Here is a 27,074-nt window from a genome sequence, read left to right as displayed (position 1 = left end):
GCTTGGAAGTGCTGGTGCTTGACTCCCTCCTTATGCTTTCTTCACTCTGGGGACTGTGCAGATTTGGGGACAAATTCAGCCCAGGGCTTCTCCCTGCAGCTTACGAATAGAGACAGTGTGGTAAGTGGAGAGGGCTGAAGCCCTGCAGCTAAATCATCAGGTTTAAACCCCAGCTGTCATTTTGCAGCTGTGCAACCTTGGGCAAGTCACTGCAATTCTTGCTGCCTCAGTTTCCCCCACCTGCAAAATAGGGACTATCCTGATACCTACCTCATGGTGCTCTCGTGAGGTTAAATGAGACCAAAGTCTCAGTGCCAGGCTCAGCAGGTAGCAAGCACTCCATAAACATCTCTCAGGAGGATGAGGCAGGAGGATATCTTATTTTTGCCTCTTTCACCTGTCCCCTGGGACCTGAGATGCTCCCATCCACCACCCTTCTGGACGGAAGTAAGTCACACGCTGGGAACACAGAGAAGATGGGGAGGGGCAAGGGCAGCTGAAAGCTGAGACAAGAGTGGAGAGCTTTGTCATCTTGGCGAATGGGAGTTAGGCCAGAGGGCAGCCCTCCAGCAGTGCAGTCAGTTTAATGACTGAACTTGCTGCTTCTTAGTGCTGACCTTCCCCGTGTGCTGTGGAGTTGGGGATGGGGAAACAGGAATGAGAGATCAGCCAAGCTGAGAGCTGAAGAAGGCAGGGCCCACCCATCCACAGGGCCCTCAGAGGTGTCTGGCATTTTTCAGTCATGGACTGAACCATCTTTCATGAGGCTGTAGTTACATCTGCCAGGTGCCCCCCGCGAAGTCTTGAACAAGGAAAGAAACACCCAGACCCTGAGGGAGGGTCCTCTGGGGAGACTCGCCCCAACTGCAGGGAAAGAGGAATCTTTTATTGAAAGCATAAAGTTCTCAGCTTGGGGTATGGCATGGAGCCTGAGAGGCCTCGGTCTTCTAGGAGAACTCTATGCCCCTGCGGGGGGCTGACCATGGATGGGATTGTTGGTCGATGGGGGCAGTGGCTGGACCCTTTCTCAGGGCAGCTGCAGGTGAGAAGAGGGTTGGAGGGGTGGGGAGGGACGTGTTGAAGAGCTGAAGAGACTTGGAGCTGGGGACTGTGTCAGGCCAAGCCTTTCCAGGACTGGTTCCAGCTTCTCCCCAGGCTGTGGCAGCAGCTCTGCCTCCGTCATTCAGGTGCTCAGCACCAGAAGGTCCTTGGAGGGCAGAACACAGTGCTGGTTAGTGAGTGGGGTGGCTTCTGGCTGCAGCTCAGCAGACAGCCACCTGCCTTGGGGTCAGGCCAGCCGCATTTCTTGGCAGCAGTAACTCTGAACAGTGGAGACAGCTGGGGCCAAAGGGGCCTGAGAATCACCCTGGTTGTGTCATTAGCTTGCTGTGAGCAGGGGATCTTGGGCAAGATGCTTCATACCCTACCCCTCATTTCCTTCTTTTCCAAATAAAGAGAAGCAGGCCTGAGCCCCTCTCCAAACCCTCTCCAAACTCCTCTTCCAAACTCCAGTTTTCATAATTAAAAAGATCTACAACAATAATAAAAGCAACAGACTTAATTCATAGCAGAAATGAATACCCATGTGCCCATACTGTTATAAGTAATTGAGTAAATAAATAAATGAGAAGGGATAACTTTTCTTTACAGCGGAACTCCAACTAGTAAGTGTGAAAGGAATTGCAGAGATAAAAAATCACCATTCAGGCAAACAGCACAGTAATAACTGTTGAAGGCAAAAATCATTAATGAACGACAAAATTAATAGGAAAAGTGTGGTGAGAAGCAGAATATTTGCATAGAGTTGAAGTTTAAGCCCCATGTGATATTAATTAGTTATAAAGGGAGAACATAGTAACTTGGTGGAGAAACTGGCAGGATCTACCTTAACCACAAGATCAAAGCTGAACATTTCCGGGAAGGAGATGCTGACGTCACGTGCCCTGACATGGTACCCTGACGAGGGCACAGCATTGTTTGGCAGCATTCTTGCCAAAAATACATAACCTCATCTAATAATGAGAAACTATCAGTCAAATCCAAATTGAGAGACATCCCACAAATCCAGCCCAACTCATCAGAAATGTCAAGGTCGCAAAACACAACGAAAATTGAGGAACTGTCACAGATTGAAGGGCACTAAGGAGGTGTGGCAACCAGCTGTGAGGTGGGAGCCTGGATCCTGAACAAAGGACATTAGTGGGAAAACTGGTAGCTGAGGCCTGAAGATTTGTATTAATGTTAATTTCCTGACTGTGATCTTTGTACTTGGATTACAGCAGATGCTGACACTGGAGGAAGATAGGTGAAGAGTGTTCTGGAACTCTCTGTACTATTTTTGCAACTTTTCTATAAGTCTAAAATTATTTTAAAATAAAAAGTTAAAATAAATGGCTAGACCCATATAGTAGTAGTAATAATAAGAAGAAGAATAGCTACCATTTACAGAGGGCCTATAAGACTCTTGAGTGTCCCTTGGACTGCAAGGACATCAAACCAGTCAATCCTAAAGGAAATCAATCCTGAATATTCACTGGAAGGACTGATGCTGAAGCTGAAGCTCCAATATTTTGGACACCGGATACAAAGAGCTGACTCATGAGAAAAGACCCTGATGCTGGGAAAGATTGAAGGCAGGAGGAGAAGGGAATGACAGAGGATGATATGGTTGGGTGGCATCACCAACTCAATGGACATGAGTTTGAGCAAGCTCTGAGAGATGGTGAAGGACAGGGAAGCCTGGTGTGCTGCAGTCCATGGGGTCGAAAAGAGTCAGACACAACTGAGCCACTGAACAACAACAGAGAGCCTACAAGAGCCTCTGAATCTTTCTCTTTTTTTTCTGAATCTTTCTTTAAACCAGTGATTTTTCACCTTTCAGACCCAACACCCATTTTTCATTTTATTATAGGTCTTCATATTACTTCCTTTATTCTGAAACGAATCTCATAGATTACATAATCTACTGATACATATATTTTAAAAGCCAGTATAATTCTTTTACTGGAATATACAGAAGAAATAAAAGATAAGTAATTTATAACAAAATAATATGTATTGGGTCAGCCAAAACGTTAGTTTGGGTTATTCCATAAGATGTTATGGAAAAACCCAAATGAACTTTTTGGCCAACCCCAGATTTTGATATAAAATGCTCAAGCGTGATTATTCAGGAAAGAAAATTCACCCTTACTCATTTCAAAATCCCCTTCAGGCTGGGGAGGTGGGTTGCAATACAGCCTTGGTTGAGAACCACTGGTTTGAGCTGTCTCTGTTACTTCAGGACAAATCCTGCCTCTCACCAGCTGAGTGACCTTGGGCAAGTGGCCTACCCTCTCTAATACTCAGGTCCTTCACCTACGATGTGAGGCAAACATTGACCGGAGCCCTGGTAAGGCCCAAATGCATGTAACACAGTGCATGGAGCACCGCACATGCTCAGTAAATGGTAGAAATGATGACAGTGGTGATGATGGGGATAATAAATTGCTGCCAATCCTGTTCACATTTCCTAACCCATTTTTAAAAAGTGAATGATGACCGTTAACACTGAAATGCTGTATCTCACTTAATCTCTCACTGTCCACTCCATGAGGTGGGTGGTGGTGGTGTTCCCCATTTTCAGATGAGGAAACTGAGGCTCAGAGTAGTGTTGAGGTCCTGCAGGAGCTCAGGAGAAGGGACCATGACTGGCACCCCTAAGGACTGCCCAGGGCCGGCATCTGACCCACATTGCCCATTCAAGGTCACTGCCACCTCTCCTGACTCTTCCCCAAAGGTTGGGGGCTGGGCTGTCCCCTGGGCTGAGGCCCAAGCCTGGCATGAGTGTGAGGAGCTTGGCTCTCGGCACACAGCTGGTGGCTATGCAAATAGGTGTCACCTTTTGAAAAGGACTTTGTCAATCTGGAATCATGTTCTGGGATCATGTTCTAAAGAACTAAATCCTGGAGCCAGAACAGTTTGTGCACCAGGATGTACACTGCACCTTCTTTATTACAGTGATGCTGATAATGACAGACACTTCTAGAATGCTGACTCTGTGCCAAGGGCTGTACAAGGCACTTTATGTGCAGAACCTCTTTTATCCTAAGTGCAACCCTGTAGATATACACTATGATTAGCCCCTTTGTATAGCAGAGATAACAGGCCCAGAATCACTCAGCTGGAAACTGACAAAGTCAGGATTTAAACCCAGGCCAGTGGATGCCAGGACCCTTATTCTTTAACTCCAATGCTCTAATGATCAACCCCCTGATTAAGCCATGTTTAAAAATAAAATTCCAGAGAGATTGGAATGAAAAATAACAAAATGTTCTAAGCAATAATTTCTGGGTTGCAAATATATCTAGGAAGATAAACGTGTGCTTGTTTCATCTTTTTTGTATTTTTTGAATTTCAGATATTGAACATATGTGTATTTTGGTAGTGGTAACAAGACCCCCTCCATGGCACTAGCCATGATTCCAATTAGTAATTATTTCAGAAATATTTTCCCAAAGGCCCATCTACCCACTGGTTGAAGCTTTGCAAGGGCCAGGGTTTTTGTTCACTACTGTTTCCTCGGCCCCTTGGGCATTGTCTGGCACATATTAGGTGCTCAATAAAAATTTTTCTGATGAACTATGTCACACTTTCATTTTGGGCAAGTCCTTTACTGCTTTGAGCCTCAGTATACCCATCTGTGAGATGGGGGCAGTGAGGAAAGCTTCATTTAAGGCTCCTAGCAGCTTTGTTTCTTGTTCCCTCAGCCCCATCCTTTGAAGGTAGAGGCTGCTATTGTCCCACCCTTCCCTTCCCTTCTCTTCTTCCTCCCAATTCCTGGGTTTGCCAAGGAAGGCAGAACAGAGCTCTCTCTCTCCTTACCTCCAAGATGTCAATGTCTGCATTGCTGAAGTCGATGTTGAGGATTTTGGGAAGAGGGACACCAGAGCCCAGCACAGCTGTGGGGGAAAAAAATGACCAGGTAAATCAGCATGGCCAAGAGCCATCAACCTTCCCGAAGCCTCCAGTATTATGTCTTTCATGCCTCCAGGACTTTGTCCTTGCCTGTCCTTGTGCTGGGAGCACACAGCCTCACCCTTGCCTGCCTGCTGAGTTCTGAGACTTCCCCGAAATTCTGTTTGGATGTCACCTCTGTGAGGTCTCCTACCCACCAGACAGAGCAACTCTGGGCTCCTGCCACTCTTCCTGAACAACTCCATTATGGAAACCACAACATACTAACATCCTGTCTTCACATCTGTCACCACCACCAGATTGTGAGTTTCTTCGGGCAAGGACTGTGTCCCCAGCATCACCCAGACCTGGGTGGAGCACAGAGGAGGAGACAGAGGCTTGCTGAATGAAGGCACAGAAGGAAACACATGGGACCCCAACAAGTGACTTCCACGGATGGTCTAGATCATCAGATGGTTTAGGTCATCGGAGCCTAAGCAGACCTGCTGATTAACATTCTAGAAAGAAAGAAGGAAGAAATCGAATGAGGAAGGGAGCCAGGAAAGGGTGGGAGAGGCAGGTGGGGAACACAGGACTGAGTGAGGTTGAAACACTACCTGACTCCAGCAGGATTTTTCAAAGGACGAAGGACATTGTGAATCTACCCCCAAGGAACCTATGCAGTATTTCCCAAACTTGCTTGGTCATGGAACCCTTTTCTTAGAGTATCTTGTGGGACTGATTTTCTATGGAATCCTTCTTGGGAATCATGGATCTAACCCAACCTCTCACTTTTGAGAATGGTAAATCGCAGTATAGTGAGATTGAGGGACTTGCTGTCAAGCTCACAGCACCTCCTAGTGGTGAAGCCCAGGTGAGCATCTCCATCTACTGGCTCCCAGGTCAGCCCAGTCCCATCCATCTCCTGATATCATCCTCTCCTACCAGGGAACGAGCATGGGCTTGGTGACCAACGCTTTTCTGTGGTTCTGATTCAGTCTCCTCTGGTGACAGTCCCCTGAAAAAAGGTCTGATTGACATCAAGAGTTCTCAAAACGAACTGAGCTGGTACAGTTGCTGCCACCCCTCTTCATCCCATCTTCCAGGATGCAGAAGTGGGGAGAGAGGTTGGGGTCCAGTAGTAATGAGACAAGCTGGGACCTGGGACCCTTTGCTGCAATGCTTGCACCTGGACACACCTCTCCTCAAGCAAGAAAATACAAAGAAACTGTATGGGACTAAAAATAACAGTTGGGGCAAATTCTGGACAAACCAAAAACCTAACTGCCACTTTTGAAGAGCCTGGAGCAAAGAAGAGGAGGTTGGGAACACAAGCAGGGTACTGTGCATGCCCTGTACACACAATACCACCTAAGGGGTGGACAAACCACTTAGGTCACCCCTCCTGCCTGACCACTAGACCACCCTTACCCTCACCACATATAAAAAGCAAGCTTGCCCCACTCAGGCAGACAGTAAGCAAGGGAACCTGTTTGTTCTTGCTCCCCCCTTGCTGCAGCAGGGACCCCAATAAAGCCTTGCTTGCATTTCTTGTCTGGCCTCTGATCAATTTCTATTGATTTCTATTGATTAAGGGGGCCAAGAACCCTGGTTGGTAACAGCTTGAGGGCTGTGGTTCTTGATGGAGCAGCTGACCCAACCTCCAGTGGCCCCAGGGCTCAACATGGAGCCACAGAGATGAGGCACCACGCTGTTTGATCTATTTATAAATTTAGGCAAGAAAACCCTCTAACTGACCATGTAACTGTCTAGGGGTTAGGAGGCTGGGAATATTGGTAACAGCAACTTTAGTTCTGTCTGTACTGATTGAACTTTTTACATTAATAAAATACACATGTGGTCCCTGCGCAAGTAAAAATAAATACACAATTAAAGATAAGTCAGAAAAAATAAGTCAGGAACACAGCCATGTGAATTAAGTTAAAAATGGTTAGGAAGGCAAATTTTATGTTATATATATATCTTATCACAACTGAAAAGAAACCCAATGAAAATAAATATAAAAAATTAAAAAAAAAAAAGAAGAAGAGTTTAGAAGGAAGTATACCCAGATATTGGGATTAATTGTCTCTGGGAGGTGAGATTTTGTTTTCTAGCCTCTCTGGACTTTCTAAAATGTACACACATATACTTTTCACATATAACAAGAAGTTCACATAGCTAATCAGAGAAATCAGTCAAGCAAGGTGGGGCAGGAAAATAATACAACAAAAACAGCAAACAAAGAAGTTGATGGAATCTTGGGGCAATATTTGCATTCAGAGGCTGAGATAAATAAGCTTAGAGTAAAGGTCTCAGGAATGCTCTTGAGGTGAAACAGCTGTGCATCATATATGCCCAACAAACCAGTAACCTCCTGATCCCCAGGCCACACACCCCTGGGGCACCCTCTCTCACCATTCATTGCAGGCATGAACGCCAGGTCAAAAATCTTCCCGACCAGCACCTCCAAGAGGCCAACCTGCAGAGGAAGAACGAAAAAGCAGAGATTCGCTCAGGTCCAAAGAGATCCTTGAGCTCCCTGCCCTCCGCCACCGTGGCTGGAGAGGAAGTCGAAGAGCATCTTCGGAAGAATCTGGGAGCTGCAGCCGGAGCCCCTGTGATTCCAGAACCACCAACCCCAAGGCACATCTGGTCCACCTGCTCCTTGTACAGATGGGCAGGCTGAGGCCCAGTGCCCGGCAAGTGCTGGCCCAAGGCTCATGGTGAGGCAGAGACCAAGGGAGAACGGTCTTCCCAAGGGGCACAGAGCACGGGGTCTTTGGTGGTTTGGAAGGCCCTTGTGCTTTGTGACCAGCACTTCAGGTCCCACCCCAGCTCAGCTTCCACGGACTTCCAGGCAGCTTCCCTTACCTTTCTGACCCCCAGTTTCCTCAGCTGTAAAATGGGCCAACAAGTCCAGCTTGCAAGGAAGCAATGAGGATTAGGAGCAGATCATGTAAAATGCTTGGCCTTGAGCCTTTTCATATAGCGTGTGTGCATGCTATAGTTAGTTGTGTCAAACTCTTTGCAAGCCCATGTACTGTAGCCCGCCAGGCTCCTCCATCCATAGGATTCTCCAGGCATGAATACTGGAGTGAGCTGCCATGCCCTCCTCCAGGGAACCTTCCTGACCCAGGGATCGAACCCATGTTTCCTGCTCTGCAAGCAGATACTTCGCCTCTGAGTCACCAGGGAAGCCCTTTTTCATATAGAACTGCTCTTCACTTCTCTAAACCTTGCTTTCTACGTCTGAAAATGTGCGTGGACAATCATTACCTCAGGGAGTACTTGTCCAAACCAAACATAAGCTCTTCTGTGTAGAATACCTGCCATGGTGTGGTGCCACGTGATACTATGGGGACCGAGCATGGGATTCAAGTCCCAGCACTGCCTCTTACCTGGTGGCTCAGTTGGTAAAGAGTCTGCCTGCAGTTCGGAAGACCCCAGTTCAATCCCTGGGTCAGGAAGATCCCCTGGGGAAGGGAATGGCTACCCACTCCAGTATTCTTACCTGGAGAATCCCCACGGGCAGATGAACCTGATGGGCTATACAGTCCATGGGGTCATAAAGAGTCAGACACAACTGAATGACTAACACATCCTTGGGCAGGTCACTCAATTTCTCTGTGTTTGATTCTCTTATTTGGAAAGTGGGCCAGTAATTGCACCCAAATCATAAGTTTGATTTGAGAATCAATGGAGAAAGGCTTGATTTAAAAATAAATAAATAAAAGGTTAACCTAGTGTCTGATGCCAATTTCTATTGCTCCAGAAATATTCATTAATTTCCCATTAAGTACTGGTGTCTTTTTCCATTTGGAGTCCAGAGATTTCCATTCTAGTCTGAGCTCTGCTCCGACCAGCTGTAAAGCACGTCACTGCCCCTATCTGGGTACCAATCTCTCCATTTATAAAATGAAGCTGATGATACCAATCCTATGAGTTGTTTGGATAAGAAAAGCACCAGATGGTTTGATTGTCTCTGCGTAAGTGGAAATCTCACCCAAACTTGCCCCAGAAAGCAAGCATCAATTTCACTGCCAATTTATAAAATCGGCAGTTCAGTTCAGTCACTCAGTCGTGTCCAACTCTTTGCGACCCCAAATGGGCATTTTCAAAGTCTTAGATGGGGTGGGGGACACAAGAAGGAAAAAATTGATGAAACAGGACCAAATTCTAGAATATAAGTGTCTCAGATTCATGATCCTTAGAAAGGCAGAATTTTAGAACGTGGAGGTTTCAAAAGAAATTCAAACCTGTTTGCCTTACAGATGAGGAAATAGACTCAGAGTGGGTAGGTATAGCCAAGGTCACACAAGAGTCAATGGCAAAGCTGAGTCCCCCCAATCCAGGAAGGAAGAGGTCCCAAAGGTCATGGCTGCTCCCACAGCCACCCACCCTGGGGTGGAGGATTTGGGCCAAGTGATCCCCGTGGGGGCAGTTAGAATGGGACACCACAGGCATGGTAGAAGGAGCTGTGAATCAGGACTCTGCCCCTCACTTGCTTTGTGGACCTCAGTTTTTCCATCTGTAAAATGAGGCCTGACAGCACTGATGCCAATCAACGCTTTGGAATTCACTGACATCCCAGTCCCCGGCCAGCCTCACAGGGTGCCATTCCCAGACTTAACTCTGGGGCCTGAGCTTGGTACTTACATCAAAATTGCCCACGTTTGAGGTTCTGAGGTTGAGGCTGGTCCTGCAGATGAAGAAAACAGCTCATTAGAAGGAGCTATTGGGACTTCCCTGGTGGCCCAGTGGCTAAGACTCCAAGCTCCCGATGCAGGGGTCCTGGGTTCAATCCCTGGTCAGGGAACTAGATCCCACATGCCTCAGCTAGGAGTCTGTATGCTGCAACCAAGAGTTTGCAGTAGACCAGAACAAAGACCCAGTGCAGCCAAAGAAAGAAAGAAAGAAGTAGCAATTGCCTGAGAATCATAAGAGGCTCACATTTCAGTGTAAGAAGACCGTCCACCAACAACCTCAGGGAGACCCCTCTGGATCTGGGGGAGTTAATATGAGTATGGCTGGTCTCTGTTATGGAGCATTAACTATGTACCAGACACGATGACATGTGCATAAGGCTCGCATCGCAGCTATGTGTCCTTGGCAAAGTACTTAACTTCCCCGTGCTTCAGTTTCCTCCTCTGCAGAGTGGGTGTCTATAAGTACTAAATGGGGTAATTCAAGTAAATCCCATAGAATCACCCCTGGTACCCAGTGAGTGCTATGCACACACGAGCATCATCACTACCTGGCAAGATCCTTCAGGAACTCCACAAAGGAGAAACCAGAGGCTCCCAGGAAACCGGCCAAGGCCACAGAGCTGGGAGAGGAAGCCCCAGACTCACGCCCTGAGATGCACTCATGGCTGCTGGGCTGTTCTGAGCAGGGAGGCCCGAGCCTGGGTTCAAGGTCTTTCTCTGCATTGTGAGGGCTTCGGTCTTGCTGCACCTGAATCTCACAGGCAAACCAGCAGTCCCACCTGAGAGAGGCGGGACCAGACCGCTCATGGGCAAAGAGACATTGGAGCCACTGACCTCCAGGGGGAGCAAAACCAATGAACAATAGAGGCTTCTCAGGGGAGAAGACTGCTTCAGAAGGTGGGAGTCCTTCCCGACTTCTACTCCTTCCCGACTTCTACTCCGTCCCTCCTTCTTCCTGCTCCATCCAGGACACCCAAGCTCTTTCCTGCCCCTGGAAGTTTTCAGGCTCTACTCTACCCCTTCTCTCCCTCCAGGCCTCAGTCTCAGACCTCCTTAGCAACTCCTGAATGGCTCCAATTAGCATCACAGTAGGAGCAGCTCTCACTGTTGAGCTTGATAAATATTTATTGCAAGACAACAACCTTACAATGAACTAGGCACACGCTGCAAGTGTTACATACACTCTCATTTGTCTTGAAGTGGGACCCTTCAAGACAATAATAACAATAATAATAACCCTTGCGGCCATAGGCTGATGTCAAGAATTAAATGAATGAAGACACCTTGAAGGCTTAGCTCAATGCCTGGCACATAGAAAGCACCCAATAAATAACAGCTATTATTATGAGTCCTATAAGGTAGAGACAACGATGCCCATTTTCAGATGAGAAAACTGAGTTTCAGAGAGGCAAGGTCACCTGGCTACATCACACAGCCAGTCGGGGTTCGAACTGGTATGGTATGAACCCATACCACTGGCTCCGTAGCTGGTGCTTGTAACCATTCGACACAGCTCCAAGTCAGACAGACTGGGATGGCTCACAGCCCCCACTCTGTTCTCATATTGTAGCCTTCTTTGAGTAAATAAATCCACCTCTCTGAGCCTTAGTTTTCTCCTCTTTAAAATGGGAGAATAATAGCCCTGCCACTGCAAGGCTGAACGAGATCAGACACAGAAGTAGCCAGCACAGAGCCCGGCTAATCACCAGCTGCAGCAGTATCATTACTGTCCATGCTGTGGTTGGCGGCAGGTCCTTCTGTGAGGCTCACAGCTCCACCCTTCTTGCCCTGCTCACACCAGTGGTTTTGGCAGTTATGGCCCATTTTCCCTTGTGCAGTCCCTTGGATTTACTCAGCAGCCAAGTCCAGAGACCTCTAAGCCCTCCCTGTAGGTTGGCACCAGACATAAGAATGCCAAAGACGTCTTTATGAAAAGCGAGAACCCTCGGCAGCAAACCCACTTACTTGTCCAGCTTGGTGTCGATCATAAGCTTATCATTCTCCACGGAAAACATGGCCAAGAGTTCTGTGTCCTGGAAGAAAGGGAAGGTGAATGGAACGTCACTGCCATCTTACAGTGTTCATCGCTCACCGGGGGCTCCCTCTGAGACCCCCAATAACACACAATGTAATGGATTTTCCCCACCGCTGGAGGGAAGGAGTTGGAAATCATAAATTGCCTGCATTAACTGTTGTTCACAAGTAAGTCAAAGCAAAGGTTGGAGGAACATTCTTAGGAAAGACAACAGCCACAGGAAGCCAATGATTGGCACAGGGGCCGGGGGTGTTTACTGAGTTTCTCTGAGCTGTCTCAGAGGAGGGGGGCCTGGCCTGCAGCCTAGGGGACCTGCTTCAGAACAGTTGTTGTAGTTGCGATTGGGCATCATCACTGTCAGTCATAACTGCCCCGTCCCCCCTCAAGAGAGGTTATAAAAGGTTCAGACTCATCCCCTTCTCTAAACAGAAGCCTTGCTGTCAGAAGACCCCTCTTTGCTTCTTGGCCCTCCCCCCCCCACCAAAATAAAATAAAACAAGTTGGTCTTGTGAGAAAAGGGAAGCTTCCAACAATTTCAAGCGATGCTATTAGTAAAAACAATAATTAGGACGATGGAGAGCAGCAGGAGCACTGGATGTGTATGGCAGAGACTGATCCAGGCGTGGGAAGTTCTCCTGGGGAAATGGCACTTTTCAGCTGAGGCCTGAAGGGTATATGTACAACTTGGCCAGATGGAAAAGAGGGTGTGAGAATGATCCAGGCAGTGGGAAGGGCGTGTGCATAAGAGCTAGGGCAAGAAAGGGGTTGGCAGAGGGACAGAGAGAAAACCAGAGTGTGAGGAGGGAGGGGACTCCTGGAGGCTGGAGTGGGGGTGGGGCCAGACCAGGCAGGGCACATGGGCTGGAGTGGAATCAGGGCTGATCCTGGGGGCAGTGGGGTCACGGCAGGGTTCTGAGCTGGATCAAATGTATGGGCTATTGATGGAAAAAAATTCCTGCATGGTTGGGACACATCAACAGGGGACTGGCTGAGGGGCAGCCATCTCCACTCCTGGGTGAGAATCACCCCTTTAAATTTCTCATCTGACGATGCCTAGCATGGACTCCATGTGAGCTCCAGCCGAGAACACCCACTTCCCAGACTGGAGGTGGCTCACCATGTCTCCAGCCCTGGGAGGAGAGACTGGGAAGATACAGCAGACAGGACAGGACCCTAAGTGTCTGAGCCCGAACCTTTCACCACGGAGGGGGAAATGGCACTCAACACAACTGAGCGCATTCCTCCCACAAATATTTACCAAACACCTACTGTGTGCCAGATTCTGTGCCTGGCTCTGGGGATCCTACAGTGAATAAAATGGTCTGGGTCTCTGCCCAGTAATAAACTAACCAATGAATTCATTTAATAATATCACATTAAGGCTATGAGCAATGTAAAGCAAGGGAGACAGGGAGAGAGATGGGAGGGGTGGGAGTATTTGAGACAGGTGGTCTGGGAAGACCTCTCGGAGGAGGTGACATTAGATCAGAGACCTGATGGAAGTCAAGCTGTGAGCCACGCAGATGTCTGGGAGAAGAGCATTCGAGACAGAGTCCCCGAGTGGGACTGTGCCTGGCATGTTGGAGGAACACCGAGAAGCCAAAAGGTGACCGGAGGATGCTCAGGAAGGACTTTGTGGATGACAGAGGATCGGCTGTGTAAGTCTGAGAGAAAGACTTTCGATCAAAGGAATTACATCATTTTAAGAGAATTCCCCTCTATGAAATAATTGTGGAAATTGTTGATTTGTATCTTTTCCTCCTGAGTACCATGGACAAGAAAGCCAGAACTACCTGTTTTGTTCCCCTTTCTCCAGCCTATAGTAGAAAACATAGCACATAGTAGGTACTCAATAAATATTGCTGAACAAATGACTGAGGACTGCTTCAGCATGGGTTGTGGTACACAACCTGTGAAAATAATACCAGCCAGCACTTTTGGCTTCCTTCTGGTGTTTCTGGTACTTCCCTGAGCATCTTATTAATGCCCTGCTGCCACTGCCATGGGGTACGGGAAAAAAATGAAGCCCGAAGGTCACACAGCCACAAATGCCCTTAAAGCTTGGATTTGAATCAGGTCATGTGGCCCCCAAATCCATCTCATAGTCACTATGGGGGGGGGGGCGTGGGGGGCTCTGAAGGTGTCTGCAGGCTTCCAGAGACCACATGACCTCCCACCCCCACTCACCACATCGATGAGGCAGATGGTGGTCTCGACATCATTGGGCTGGGAGACCATGACCTCAGAGGTGGCGAACACCTTCACCACCGCCTGGTCCTTCTGCAGCGTCACGGAAGGTGGGTTCGGTACCTGGATCCTGATGGTGAGGGGGCGGGACTCAGGGTACTGCTGGAACACCTGTGGGCAGACACCAGATGGGGTGAGCAGGGCCCTCCATAGCAGAGGGGAACTCAGGGGGTCATCAGCCAACCTCTAAGCACAGAGCAGGGGGTCCCACACTGGATCCCCTCAGACTCAGCAATATTGCTTGAGTCCTACAAACCACATGCAAAGCCTCCAACCACTGTGGGGTTTGGCCAGGGGCAATCTTCTCCAAGCCTCTCACAAAGAGATATCATGAGAATTCAATGTAATCATGCCAGCAAAGCTTCAAACTCAATACCTGACACTGATACTGTGGAAATGCTGAAAACCTGGTCCTTAGGGAGATAGGGTCCTGGGGGAGGGGGGAGGGGTGGGGGAGGGGCACTGAGCTTGGTGTTGGACATTCATGATTTCATTGACTCGTCACAGTTCCATACGTTGCTTTTCTTCTCCATGTTACAGATGAGAAAACTGAGGCTCAGAGGGAGAACATCAAGCAAATTGTCCAAGGCCACAAGGAGAGCTGAGATTCTAGGCCAGGTCTGTGTGACTCGGGAGCCCAGGACCTCTCTCCCTTCCTACTGACTCCGGATGTCCCACCTGGAATGAGAAAGTCTACAATTCCAGGTGCCTCACAGTGAAATTCCCAGAGCAAGGCACAGCCTGCCCCACCCGCCTAGATTTGCTGGGGTCTCTGGAGATATATGGTGGGAGGGATCAGAGCCTGCTTGCTGCTAACTGATTCCTCCAAATTGGCTAAAGGGACAAGTCATCAAATGACCAGCCCCCATATTTACTAAATAACTGCTTTATCAAAAAAGGTTAAGGAACATTTTTCTTAAATATGTTAAGTGAGCATAAATATATGGAAAAAAATCCCAAAGTTACTTTAAAAAGAAACCAATTTAAACGTCAACTTTTCTATATCCAGTGCAGCAGGGTGTGTCCTGATCCTAAGAAGGCATTCATTTTCCTGACCACATTCAAGGTGAAACTCTTCTGGAAAACTCTTCATCTAACAGCAAATCTAATAAATATAGCCAATTGGCCACTCAGTGGACTCACCTTTGGGCAAATTGCCTCTCAACAAATTGATAATTTGGCTCATTGGCTTTTTACAAAAGGGTTTTCAGGATATTTCCACAGAGGGGCCCAGTGTCCCAACCACCTCCACCCCAACATGCAGAATCTCCAAGAATTCACAACTCTCCATTCACAGGAACCCTGAGAGGTTACCTTGAATTCTCTCCACAGCAGCAGAAAACTCTGGATACCTATCCTGGCTCTGGCCAAGCGCCTCCTGGTAACTCCGGGAGACATTCCTCCATGCCTATCCTCAGTCCCCCCCTGCTACAGGCCCAGCCCCATAGCCTGAGTCTTTGCTTCACTGAACTCAGCTGGGCTGCCGCCACGTGGTGTGGCCGCTCTGAACTGGTTTCCCCACCTGTAACTGGGTTTCTCCTCCCTTCTGGCCCAATGGATGGGAGGAGGATTAAAACCACATGAAACTGTGGATTCTTAACAACTTTCATGAACCATAAAGTGCAGTGCATGTATGAAATGGTCTGATAAACAAAAGTCCGGTTGATTGAAGGGTCCGCCTGCCTCCTGGTGATGCCTCCGTTTGTGTCAACGGTGCCCTGCCATTCAGCATTCAACCACACGAGGGCGATAGTGACCATTTGTTGAGTGCAGTTTCCTTTCCTTTGAATTCCACCCAGAACAAGATGGGACAGGTAGACAGGAGATGAAAAATGTCTAAAATGGCTGTCAATTACAGAAATCTTTGGCACCTGTATAACACCATTTAAGAAGCTCTTTGCTGCCAGGTTCAGGGTAGCAGGCCTGGAACCAGAGCTAGGACAAGAACTGGGATCAGAAAAGCCTTTGTTCCAACTGTATATGGCAGCTGATCCAAGACTGCATTTGCATTTGCTTTTTTTTTTAATGTTATTATTAACAAGAACTATCATAGTTAACATTTCATTTCAGTTCAGTCGCTCAATCATGTCCGACTGTTTGTGACCCCATGAACCGCAGCACTCCAGGCCTCCCTGTCCATCACCAACTCCCGGAGTCCACCCAAACCCATGTCCATTGAGTCGGTGATGCCATCCAGTTAACATTTATCAAATGCCCACTCTGGGCCTATATTCATATCCCAGAGCTGCAGTCATCCTGTGAGGTCGTCCAGGTAAGAAAACCGAGGCTCAGAGAGGTCATTTGCCTAAGGGAGTATGATTGGGATGTGCTGAGCTGGAGTCAAATTCATGTCTGTCAGCTCCAAAGATGTGGCTCTTTCCCTCTAGGACTCCATGCTCTCCACCACCAAGCTCTGCATCAGTATCTTTACGAGCATCATCCCCTTTGCCCTCCTGGATGAACCTGTGTAATAGTTATTACCATCCTCTTTTGACCGATGAGGAAACTAAGGCTCAGAGACATTAAGACTCTTGCCCAAAGACACACAGTGAGGAAGTGACCAGGCTGGGATTAGACCTTGGCAGGCCAGTCCACAGCTAGAGCTCAGGTGCTTTCCACCTCAGAGCTCTGCGCCCACATACCCCCAGGGGTCTGGTCTCCAAGCCTTTCTCACTGTCCTTTCAAGGTGCAGGGAGAAGGTTGGATCTTCCACCCTAGTGCTGAGTGTCTTCCCTTCCTACCCAGCTCCTGGGAAAGTGAAAGGGAACGTGGGGCTGAAGGCAAGGGGAGGCACCACCCATGCGTACCTTGGGAATCAGGGCTCCCAGTGTGGACGTGGTGAGTGGAGGAAGCTCTTCAAACTGCAGGGAAAGAAGAAGGGTTGTATGGGTCCCTGAGGCTATGGAGACAGACAGGAGTTGCTAACACAGTGATTAAACCTCTACCCCTCTCAGACAACCAGTGGAGGCATGTCCTCTCCCTTAAGGCCTCTGGGGAGGCACCACAGGTCCAACAGGGGCCACCATGCAGAGCGAGGTAGCCATTTGGGGGTTAAGTGGATGGGGCAGCCGCTGAAGCTTCCACAGACAGGGCTTCTCAGGGCAGGAGGCAAGATCTGAACCTTTCTTCTCTAAAAATGTGAGTCTTTAACAAGATGGACATCAGCAGGTCCATGTGTGAAACCCAGTGTCCATTAAGTGCATGATGCCGCCATATCCCTGAACTACCTGTGCTATTATTTAGTTAATATCTTCCTTAAATGACTAACTTTTAAAAATTATCAAATACTAAGAAATGGAAAGCCAGTACCACTTGACAGAAGGTGATGGCATCTGTAAAACTAAATGCAACAAAAACAAAACAATGACCTCACACTGTGCGTGGATACCATTGTCTGTGGAGGGGGTGGTGGGGGGGGGGGAGTTCTGTTCTCCCTGAGTTAAAAGAGGACACCTAAAAGTTTAAGGGAGGGTCACATCAGACTGGCACCAAATGGAGACTTTTCTCTTGGTAGAATCAAGGTTGACATAAGGCACATGATGGGGTTATTTTGAGAAACTCTTGTTCTTATGAGATACACACTGAATTTTATGGAACAAAATGTGATGACTCCAAACACTCAAGCTGTTCAACAGCAGATAGAGGGATACGTAGATAGATAGATAGATAGATAGACAGACAGACAGACAGATAAAGATAGGTGGATGGACGGATGGATAGATATAAAGCACATGTGGCAAAACATTAACTGGTGAATCTAGGTGAAGGATATTATGACATTAATTGTATTATTTTGCAGCTTTGATGAAAGCTTGAAATGTTTTAAAAGAAAAGATTTGGAGAGAAAATGACTATGGAACATACCTAAAGGTGATATTTTATTCTTATGTTTCTTAGTTATGCATTATCAATGTTTACCAAGCAAAAGGATTCAAAACACTTGTACTGAGTTACAGACATATGGATTTATATTATGCTTTTTTAAAAGTTTGGAATAAAATTATGTAGAATTGGATAGGGAGCAACGTTTCGATGTTGTTTAGTGTCATGAGTTAAGGGGTGGACTGTCCACAGTCTTTGCTTTCAAGCCATTTCCAGGACACTGGGGACTAGAGAGAATCAACAGTGAGCTGAGCGCTGCCCCTCCGCCCCGTCCCGGGGGCCCTGACTCACCATGCCATCGGTGATGTCAACATCCAGGGCCCCTTGCTTCTGCAGGAGAGTCAGCACCGAGCCCAGAAAGTTGGCAGAAATGGCCAGTTGCGAGTTGGTGTTGTCGCCCATGGGGGGCAATTCTGGCATCTTCTGCCTGGGAGACAAGGCTGGCCGCCCCAGTGGGTAGTCGATGAGGTCTCCTCCAGCTTCTCCAACCAAAGTCTGGGGAAGTAGAGAAGAAAGAGGGGGAGAGGTGCAGAGAGAAGAGTGCAGGAGAGGGGTGAAGGCTGGAATGAATCCCTACATTTGCCTACAGGCAGCCTTCCTTGGTTAAACCCACTGGGTCTGAGTGACTTTCATGTATGGTCCCATAAATTCAATTTGTGATGGAATAGCATCTCTCGATGAGATGGTTAGTGTGCATCACCAACTGGATGGACATGAATCTGAGCAAACTTCAGGGGATAGTGGAGGACAGAGGAACCTCACGTGCTGCAGTCTGTGGGGTCACAGAGTCAGACACAACTTAGTGACTGAACAACAAGCCTCTCTTGCAGTTCCTGCTCTATGAACACTTATAATTAAGCCATGGTTCAGTGCCATATATTTGAAATAGAAGAATGAGAGCCCTCCACTAACAATGTAGCAAGCTGATGCACCCTCCATATACACTGGAGTACCCACTCTTTAAAGGCCAGACTACTCTCCATAGCATAAAAGGTGTTGCGCGGTCTGCCTCATCTGGAGTCACTCTGCCTCCCTCACCCCCCTTCCTCGATGCAGCCACCAGGGTCTTGTCTATCTGTACCTCCACCTCAGCACCCCTACCATCCATAGATGCTTCCTGCTTGCCGTTTCCTCCCACACACTCTTCTTCTGTTCTGTCCCACTCCGTTGGCTGGTCTCAGCTCAAGTATCACCTCCTCCAGGAAGCCCTCTGTGACCTCCCTGGGTAAATCATATCCCCTGCTTTAGGCTCTGATAGCCCAGGAATCCCTTTCACATAGCTCAAGATCTCTAATCATTTGAGTGATTCTTAGATGGCCCATCCACTCCAGTAGATGGTCACCTCCCTCAAGTCAGGGATCTTGTTATGTTCACCACCAGTTCCAGTCCAGAGTCTGGCACACAGCAGCTAACTGATAAACATCTCCTGAATCACTCTGTGCTTGTGGATATACTGTGTGCACATACATGTGTGCACAGGTGTGCTGTGTCTTTGAGAGCATGGGTGTGCCTGCTCTGGGTCTGATGCAGGAAGTGGAAGGCACTTGTGTCTGTGCAGCCCAGGGTAAGTACGTGTGTGTGTGTGCATGCACCTACACAGTTATGGGCCTGATTCAGTGGTGTGCTTGAGCTAACGCGCATCAGCTCACAAGAGCCAATTCCAGGCATCTCTTTCCAACCCTGTGTTTAATGAGTCATGTTAGTAGCCTGAAATTGGTCAGGGTAGGGGTACTTATACCATGGAAATTAACCATGGAAAATTAGGACTTTTTTAAAGAATCAGGTGTTAATGTCTACCAGCACACAAATAGCCAGATTCACTCCTCCAACAAACCCAAGCCCATAGCAGCAGCTCCACAGCTAGAAGCCAGACTGCCTGCTCCAAAGCCTGGGTTCACATTTACTAGCTGTGTGACCTTTGGCAAGTGGCTTAACCTCTCTGTGTCTTACTTTCCTCAATAAGAGTGCCTACTTCGGGGTTAATCTACATAAAGTTCTAGGAATGTGCCTGGCACACAGTGAGTGTTGGCTGTGATTGAATTTCCCAACACAGCTTCTTGAAGGTCCTCATCCTAGCAGGAAAAGGTCTTGTTCAAATGTTGCCTCCCAGGCATTCAGCAGCAGCCCTGGTGGCAGGGGGTGTGGGGGTGGGGGGACCTCCGGGGGGAGGGGTCAGGGGAGGTGGGGTCCTCGCTCACACCTCAGCCTGTGGGGAGAGGGCCACCTCCCCCACCCAAGCCCAGGCACTCACGTTGAGGTCCAGCTCCAGGAATTCCCCAGTCACGAGCGGCAGGCTGGAGAAGGTATACTGGACACTTCCCAGTATCCCCAGAGGAATCAGAGCTGCAGGCAAAGGTGGGGGTCACAGGAGGCTCCCCCGACCCACCCACCCAGACACCTTCTTTGTGACCTGAGGAGAGTGGGGCAGCAAGGTTCTGGCTCCAGACACCATGGAAAGAGCAAGCATTCTGGGTTCAAAACCTAGCTCTGCCTCTTCCTTGCTGTATGATCTTGGTCAAGATACTGCACCTCTCTGAATCTCCATTTCCTCCCCTGTAAAATAGGCTTAACAGAAGTCCTCGGGCCATATTTGAGGTTGGGGGTGGGCAATGAGATTCTGCATATTGATAAGCTTTGTAAGCTGTGAAGTGCTGTACTGGGAAGAAATTATGGGGCTCCACAACGTGGTGCTTAATTGAGTTTGGCATTTCTCTGACTGCTTGTGATAAAGGGCCCTAACTTCTAGGCTCTTCCAACCCTGTATGGCTGTAGAGACTGTGTACTGCCCAACTGGTGCTACCATTATTCTGTGATTTATCTGAATGGAGGCCCCCTGGAGTCATGGAGTGCACGACCTGGACAACCACACGGGGCAGACTTGCCTTCAGGAATGTTTACTCTGAAATCCTGGATCAAGGGTGAGTGTCGGAGCCTGAATCTGAAGACCTGGACGGTCTCCATGGAGTCTGTCACTCTCTAATCTAGTGCTAGTCACTCCAGTCTCTCTAGGAGTTGAGGCCAACTGCCCCATTTTAGAGATGAGGAAACTGGGAAGAGCCTCTCCAAGTCCACACACTGCCTGCGGGCAGTAAACCCAGCATCCCGACACCATCCAGAGCCACAGTGCCCAGGGGTCCAAGCGGGAAGCTCCTCCCTCTGGGGCTTGGGTGGAGGGGTGTCCGGGGACAAGAGGAAGGGCCAGGTAGCCCCTCTCCCCTGGCGTCAGACACATAGCACTGCGTGCACCACACAGGGCCCTCCTCCCAGACACTGCTGTGTCCCTGGCCCCTTCTGAGGGCTGGGCCCAGATCAGGTGCTAGAAGATGTTGGGTGAATGAAGCAAAGAAGGAAGGACTTACAGTCCACGAGACCCAGCTGGTCGTTGATAAGGCCCAGCACCACGTCCACGATGGGGCAGAGCTGCAGGGGAGAGAGGGCATGGAATCCTGGTGACCACGCAGGGGGTTGGGGAGTCATACACAGATGAGAACAATGATACTAGCAACTGTATTGACTGCCTTTCTGTGAGTGGCCCTGTCCTGTCCTCCCCGCAGCCCTGTGGGGAAGGCTTTCTCATGATCCCCATTTTACAGATGGGAAAACTGAGACTCAGAGAGGTGATGTGACTGCCACCCAGCTTGGAAGTGCTGGAGCTGGGTTTCCAACCAAGAACTGTGTGTATCTCAAGCCTCACTTCCTTACCCCCTCACTAATCTGTCCCTCTGCATCCCCTAGGGCCCTTTCCAGACCCCCCAAGGACACATCCCAGCCCCCTGGCTCCCTCTCTCCTTCTGGGTCACCTCTGTGCCTCCAGGAATGGAGGCTGCACTGTGGCCCCTCGCTTTGGGGAAAGTTTGTACTTCCTGCTCCTGGTCCCAGGATGGATTCTTACCAAGTCAGGGAGGACATTGGCCAGGACTCGGTTTACTAAGTTGTCCACGAGGTTGGGGAGAAGCCTGAAGAGAGAGCAAATCAATGACAGTTCAACCAAACAGTGGAATATTACACAACCATATAAAGGTAAGCAAAAGGAAACTTCATGTTTGGTACAGAAAATTCTCCCAATAGACCAATGATGAGAGAAAAGTACAAAACAATATTTCCAGTATGTGCTCACTTGTGTTAAAATGATAGAGGGGAATGAAATTTACATTCATGTTTGCTTCATTTGTTTAAAAAAATTGGGTGGAGAATCAAGAACCAAATAACCAAGGTGAGCTCTCTGGGAAGGGGGAAGATGGGAGATGGAGAGGGAGGGGGCCATGCCTTTTTATCATTTTATATTTTGAACAATGTACCACCAGATATTTTTCCTTGTGAAAATGTGAATTAAAAGTCTGTGAAGTTTCTGGGTTTCCTTCCCCCTCCTTATCTCACCAGAACCCCAGGGGTTGATTTTTTTCTGCCTCCACCCACCCTGGAGCAGAAAGACTCAGAGAAGCCCACAGGAATAGGAAATTTGGGGCTCAAATGAAAATTTGCCTGTCGCTTCATCAGTGAATTTCTCTGATCCCACAGTCTAGATAAGATGAGGACTGGAGAAGAAAGAAACTGATGAGACAGGGGAGGAAGGATTAGGGGGCTTCAGAGAAACCAAGATGAGGATCTCCCAAGATGAGGGCCAGGGAGTGAAAAGAAAGTTATGAGTGGCCCTGATGTGCCCTCATCTGAGACCATCATCTCGGGGCAGCATACTGGCCATACCAGCCAACAGCCAGACACTCGAAAACCCCTCTGGACACAAGGTGTGGACTCAGCCACTTTGTGGGTAGAGTGTAATAGAAAAAACTCAACATCTGATTAAGATCACATTGAATAGCATCAACTGGGAAATTTCCCTGTGAGTTAGAGCACCATTAGACACAAAACCCATGTTATTCAAGTAACGTAGACTCTTAAAATGTGCCAGATTTTCACTAGGTGTTTTACATTCACCATCTCAATTCCAAAGGGGAAAAAATTACCCCCATTTCACAGATAAAGAAAGTGGAGCTCAGAGAGGGCAACAGAACTGTCCAAGGTCACACTGCAAGCAATAGTGAAGCTGAAGAGGTTGGAACCCCAAGCTGCTTCCAGAGCCTCTGTTCTAAATTATGATTTGCAAAAAAATGATCACTCTACCATCTGCCAAGGCACTCCACAGCCCGCTGGTACTCACCCTCGCAGCAGCCTGACTTTGATACCTCCCAGGAGGGTGTCACATCGCTCAATGACCAGCCTTGGGTAACCCGTGCGGTCCATGGTCAGCCGGACTTTGGCCGTAATGTTCACCTCCACCGCGATGTCCAGGAACCCAATAAGACTAGAGGGGAGGAGACCATGGTGCAGGGAGACAGTGAGTCAACCCCCAACCACCACATTGCACCTCGGCTTTTGCCCTGGCGGTTCCTGCCATCTACTATGCTGCTGGTTCACGTCTAGGGGTCCCCAACCAGAAGGCTTCCCTGGACCCTCAAGTCATCTGTGAACAAATCTATCCCCACTTAACTTAGGAGAGCTTCAAAGGCTGGGGACAGAGGTCAATAAATGAACCTTATGTCCAAATTCTGGTTTCCAAGGAGACCACTCAATCATATTGCTTTATAGGCATGACCTCATCCCATGGGGATAAATCAATGCAAAAGTCCAGCACCTGAGGTCCCCTAATGAGCACCAACTACTTGGCAGACACTATTCAGGGAGACCATCTGTCACAGTGGCTGCAGCCACCTGGGAAAGGATATGTCTTATTGTGCCCATTGCAGGTGAAGACATTATGGCTCAGTGACATTAGGAGAACCGGCCCGACTTCACACAGGTTAAAAGAGAGTCAGGATTTGAACCCAAGGGGCCCCCGGACTCCAACCTCCCAGGATCTTAACCTCTGCATAGGCTGCCTTCACTACTTGCTGCTCAGGAGATGACCTGAGCCCAAAGGTATAAGCCATGTGCGTGCTGATGACACCTCAGGTCTTTTAGTCCCCACATTATGGACAAAAAGGAGAAATGACCTGCCCCAGATCTCCCAGCCAGGATGTAGGGTGGCAGGGACCCGTCTGGAACCAAGGGCACACACCTCTTCCCGTTGATGGCCACGCGGGTGTACAAGCTCAGATAGACGCCCACGCCAGGCAGGAGCCGCACCGACACCCGAGGGAGAGTCAACTCCACGATGCGTAACCTGCAGGGCACCGAGAGCAGTGAAAGGGCAGCCATCTCCACTGCCCGGCACCCCACTCCCCAGGGACCGTCTTCCCCGTATCTCCCTTCTCTGCACCTCATTCATTCTTCTCAACTCTAGAAAGACCTACAATTTGTGGATAGAGTTTGGAAAACAGAAAAATTAAAGGCAAAAAATATGCTATGACCCAGTCTCCCACTGCCTGGAGGTCTATTGCTTATATTTCCATATTTTGCTTTGATCTTTTTTTTTTTTCTTCATGTAAAAATGCTACTCCTTCTGCCTGTCCCTGCCCGCCTTTGTCTGGTTTCTTCCCACACATTCTTTAGATTTCAGGTCTATGTTTTCTTCCTCTGGGAAGCCTCCCCTGATCTCTCCACTGTATACCTCCTCACTTCTCCATGAACTTCTTAGCATTGTAAGTGTTTAATTGTTTCCAGGCTTCTTTATTGATGCCATATAACCCACCAGCCTGCAAGCCCCATCAGAACAAGAGATGTGTCTTGTTTTGGCTCACCATAAGGTCATGCCCTTAGGGACAATAGAGCGCCCTTCACATAGTTGATGCTCTAAATATTGGTCAAATTAAATAGTGAATATGAGGAGGAGGCTGAGCATAGTTGAAATTATAATATGTATGCACAATCTTGGGTCTTTTCCACCTTGACTATATTACTATGACCATTCTACAGAGGAGGAAACTGAGATTCAGATAGAGGAAAAGAATGGCCCAAAGTCACAGGCTAATATAAAAGGCTATGCTGGGACTCAAATTCAGGACTTTTAACAGCAAGATCCCAAATTATACAAGACATACAAGACTCAAGACATCCAGTCCTGAGGCCGGGTCTGAAAGTGTATGAGACACTGAAGACCATCCTTATTCCAACTCCAGGCCCCTGAGGGTAATTAATTCTGTTCGGAGATCATCATGGAGCTTGACAGGGAGACCCCAGCCCCTCCTTACCCAGTGATGCCCTGAACGGTGCTGATGATACCGCCCTCTCCAAGTACGCCTAGGACGCCCCCTCCTCCAAGAAGTCCTCCGTCACCGAGGAGACCACCTCCGCCGAGCAGGCCACCTTGGCCCGCTAGGATGCCATCAGCTGCCAGCATGCCCCCAGTGCCTAGCAAACCACCCGGGCCCAGTGCCCCAGTGGCTACACCAGGCGGGATCTCTCCAGGCCTCAGTTCTCGCCGGTGAAGTCTGCCCGCGGGCGCCGCACCTTCAGCAGACCTGTACCGCTCGTGGTCCCTGTGGCTGCCGTGTGCATTCTCAGCATTGTGGTAGTTGCTGGTTCGGAGGTCCCTGATGCTTCCATCGGACTCAAGGATCTCACCGTATCGGTATTTGCCCCCCAGCTGAGCGGTGTTGTCACTGGTCTCAATGTGACCATACTTGTAATTACCGCCCAGCTGGCGGCCATTGGTATACTTTGGGGGTGGTTCTCGGACATGGAAGTCATTGTAGGGAACACCACCGACACCTCGGGGGAATTCAGCACGTCTGTAGTCATCGTAACGGTGTCGGCTACCGCCCAAAAGACCACCACTGCCACCCAAGAGACCACCACCACTGCCGCCCAAGAGACCACCGCCACTGCCACCCAAGAGCCCTCCACCACTGTGGCCTCCACCACCCAAGAGCCCCCCACCACTGCCACCCAAGAGCCCTCCACCACGGTGGCCTCCACCACCCAGCAGCCCCCCACCACTGCTCCCCAGCAGCCCACCATCACCACTGCTACTCCCACCACCAAAAAGCCCCCCATCACTGCCACCCAGGAGCCCTCCACCACCGCTACTACTGCCACCCAATAAGCCTCCTCCAACTCCGCCCAACAGATCACCGCCACTCCCTCCACTCCCGCCACCAAGCAGGCCCCCCAGAAGACCACCTCCCCCACCACCTCCACTTCCACCAAGCAGACCCCCCAGGAGAGGCCCACCACCATCACCACCAGCTTTACCCATGGGCACCTCTCTCAGGGCTGAGTGAAGAACATCACTTTGCTGCAAGGTGTCCGAGATGGCTGTGGAGAAGCAAAGGTCTCATTCAGAGGCTCGTTCCCCCTCCGGCCCCCAGCACTGCTCGTTCCCTGGTCCCCCTTTCCCCACTGGTAAATGCCTGAGGTTGAATGGTAAGGCTCCTCTTGACCAGCCCTGACATCCCCGTGAACTCATTAGCAGCTGGCTTTGACCTCTCACACTTTAACTGGATTTTGACACCATTCAGCCAAACCTGGGTAGATTTTCTTCATGATCCTTCCTTCCAAGCACTCCACACTTTACAGTGTAAAAAACAAACAAACAAAAAAACCCTACTTCTTAGTGCATTATTCCAATTTATTCCTGGAAAACAGTCAAGGCCAGAATTATTGTCCCCACTTGATGGATAAAGAAATTGAGGCCTGTGACACTGAGGAAATGACCCCTTTTTTCATTCTATGACAGCCTTAGACAGGAATGAGGGCAGAAGACATGTCCTGATTTGCCAGATGACAAAAGCAAGACCCTAAGAACTGAAGGCAGGATCAATGACAGCTCCCACTTTGAGTGCTTTCTATGAACCAGGAACTGCGATAAGTTTTCAAAATGTCATTCATCTCATTAGGTTCTTTTATCAGTCCTCTGAGATGGGGACCATAATGACACCCTTTTTGCAGGTGAGAAAACTGAGGCTCAGAGAACTCAAGTCATAGACTTAAGGTCATATAGCCAATATCTGAACTCTAGGAAGGCTGACTCCAAGACTCAAGCTCTTAATCGCTGCTTTCTACTGCCTCAATCGTAAACTCCCCAGCATGGTGTCTGGCCCCTAGCAAGTGCTCAGTAAGTGGGAGCCTACGGAAAAGATGAAACTAAGGCCCAGAGAGAAGCCACCCATCCTTCTGATGTAGAATCTGCCAGTGAGCAAGAGAGTGCTTGGGAATTTGAGAGTTGGCTGGACTTCCCTACCCACCCCCTGCCACTATCCACCCTCTGCAGGGCTGGACTCACCTTTGCTCAGCACGGCTTTGGAAACCCTGAGGGTGCTCTGTGTACCTTGGTGGGCGCCACACACAGCCGCCACCGACAGAGCAGCCACACACCACGCCGTCCACAT

The 27,074-nt window shown here is 48.9% G+C and overlaps 1 protein-coding gene across 1 annotated transcript; it reads right to left on the bottom strand.

The window, feature by feature from the left end:
* Positions 1-971: 971 nt before the first annotated feature.
* BPIFB4 (BPI fold containing family B member 4) lies at positions 972-27,074 on the bottom strand. The gene is made up of 16 exons (XM_061125832.1): positions 26,969-27,074; positions 25,939-26,001; positions 24,936-25,455; positions 23,864-23,968; positions 22,967-23,110; positions 21,701-21,764; positions 21,168-21,228; positions 20,060-20,151; positions 18,100-18,303; positions 16,734-16,787; positions 13,867-14,037; positions 11,610-11,677; positions 9,595-9,637; positions 7,354-7,417; positions 4,864-4,940; positions 972-1,207 (listed from the first exon to the last, which is right to left on the bottom strand). Exons 1-16 carry the CDS (start codon positions 27,072-27,074, stop codon positions 1,184-1,186), a joined length of 1,860 nt encoding a protein of 619 aa, XP_060981815.1. The 3' UTR covers positions 972-1,183.

Source organism: Dama dama, chromosome 23 (genome assembly GCF_033118175.1).
Source record: "Dama dama isolate Ldn47 chromosome 23, ASM3311817v1, whole genome shotgun sequence".
NCBI lineage: Eukaryota > Metazoa > Chordata > Mammalia > Artiodactyla > Cervidae > Dama > Dama dama.
This window is presented reverse-complemented; position numbering and strand designations above follow the sequence as displayed.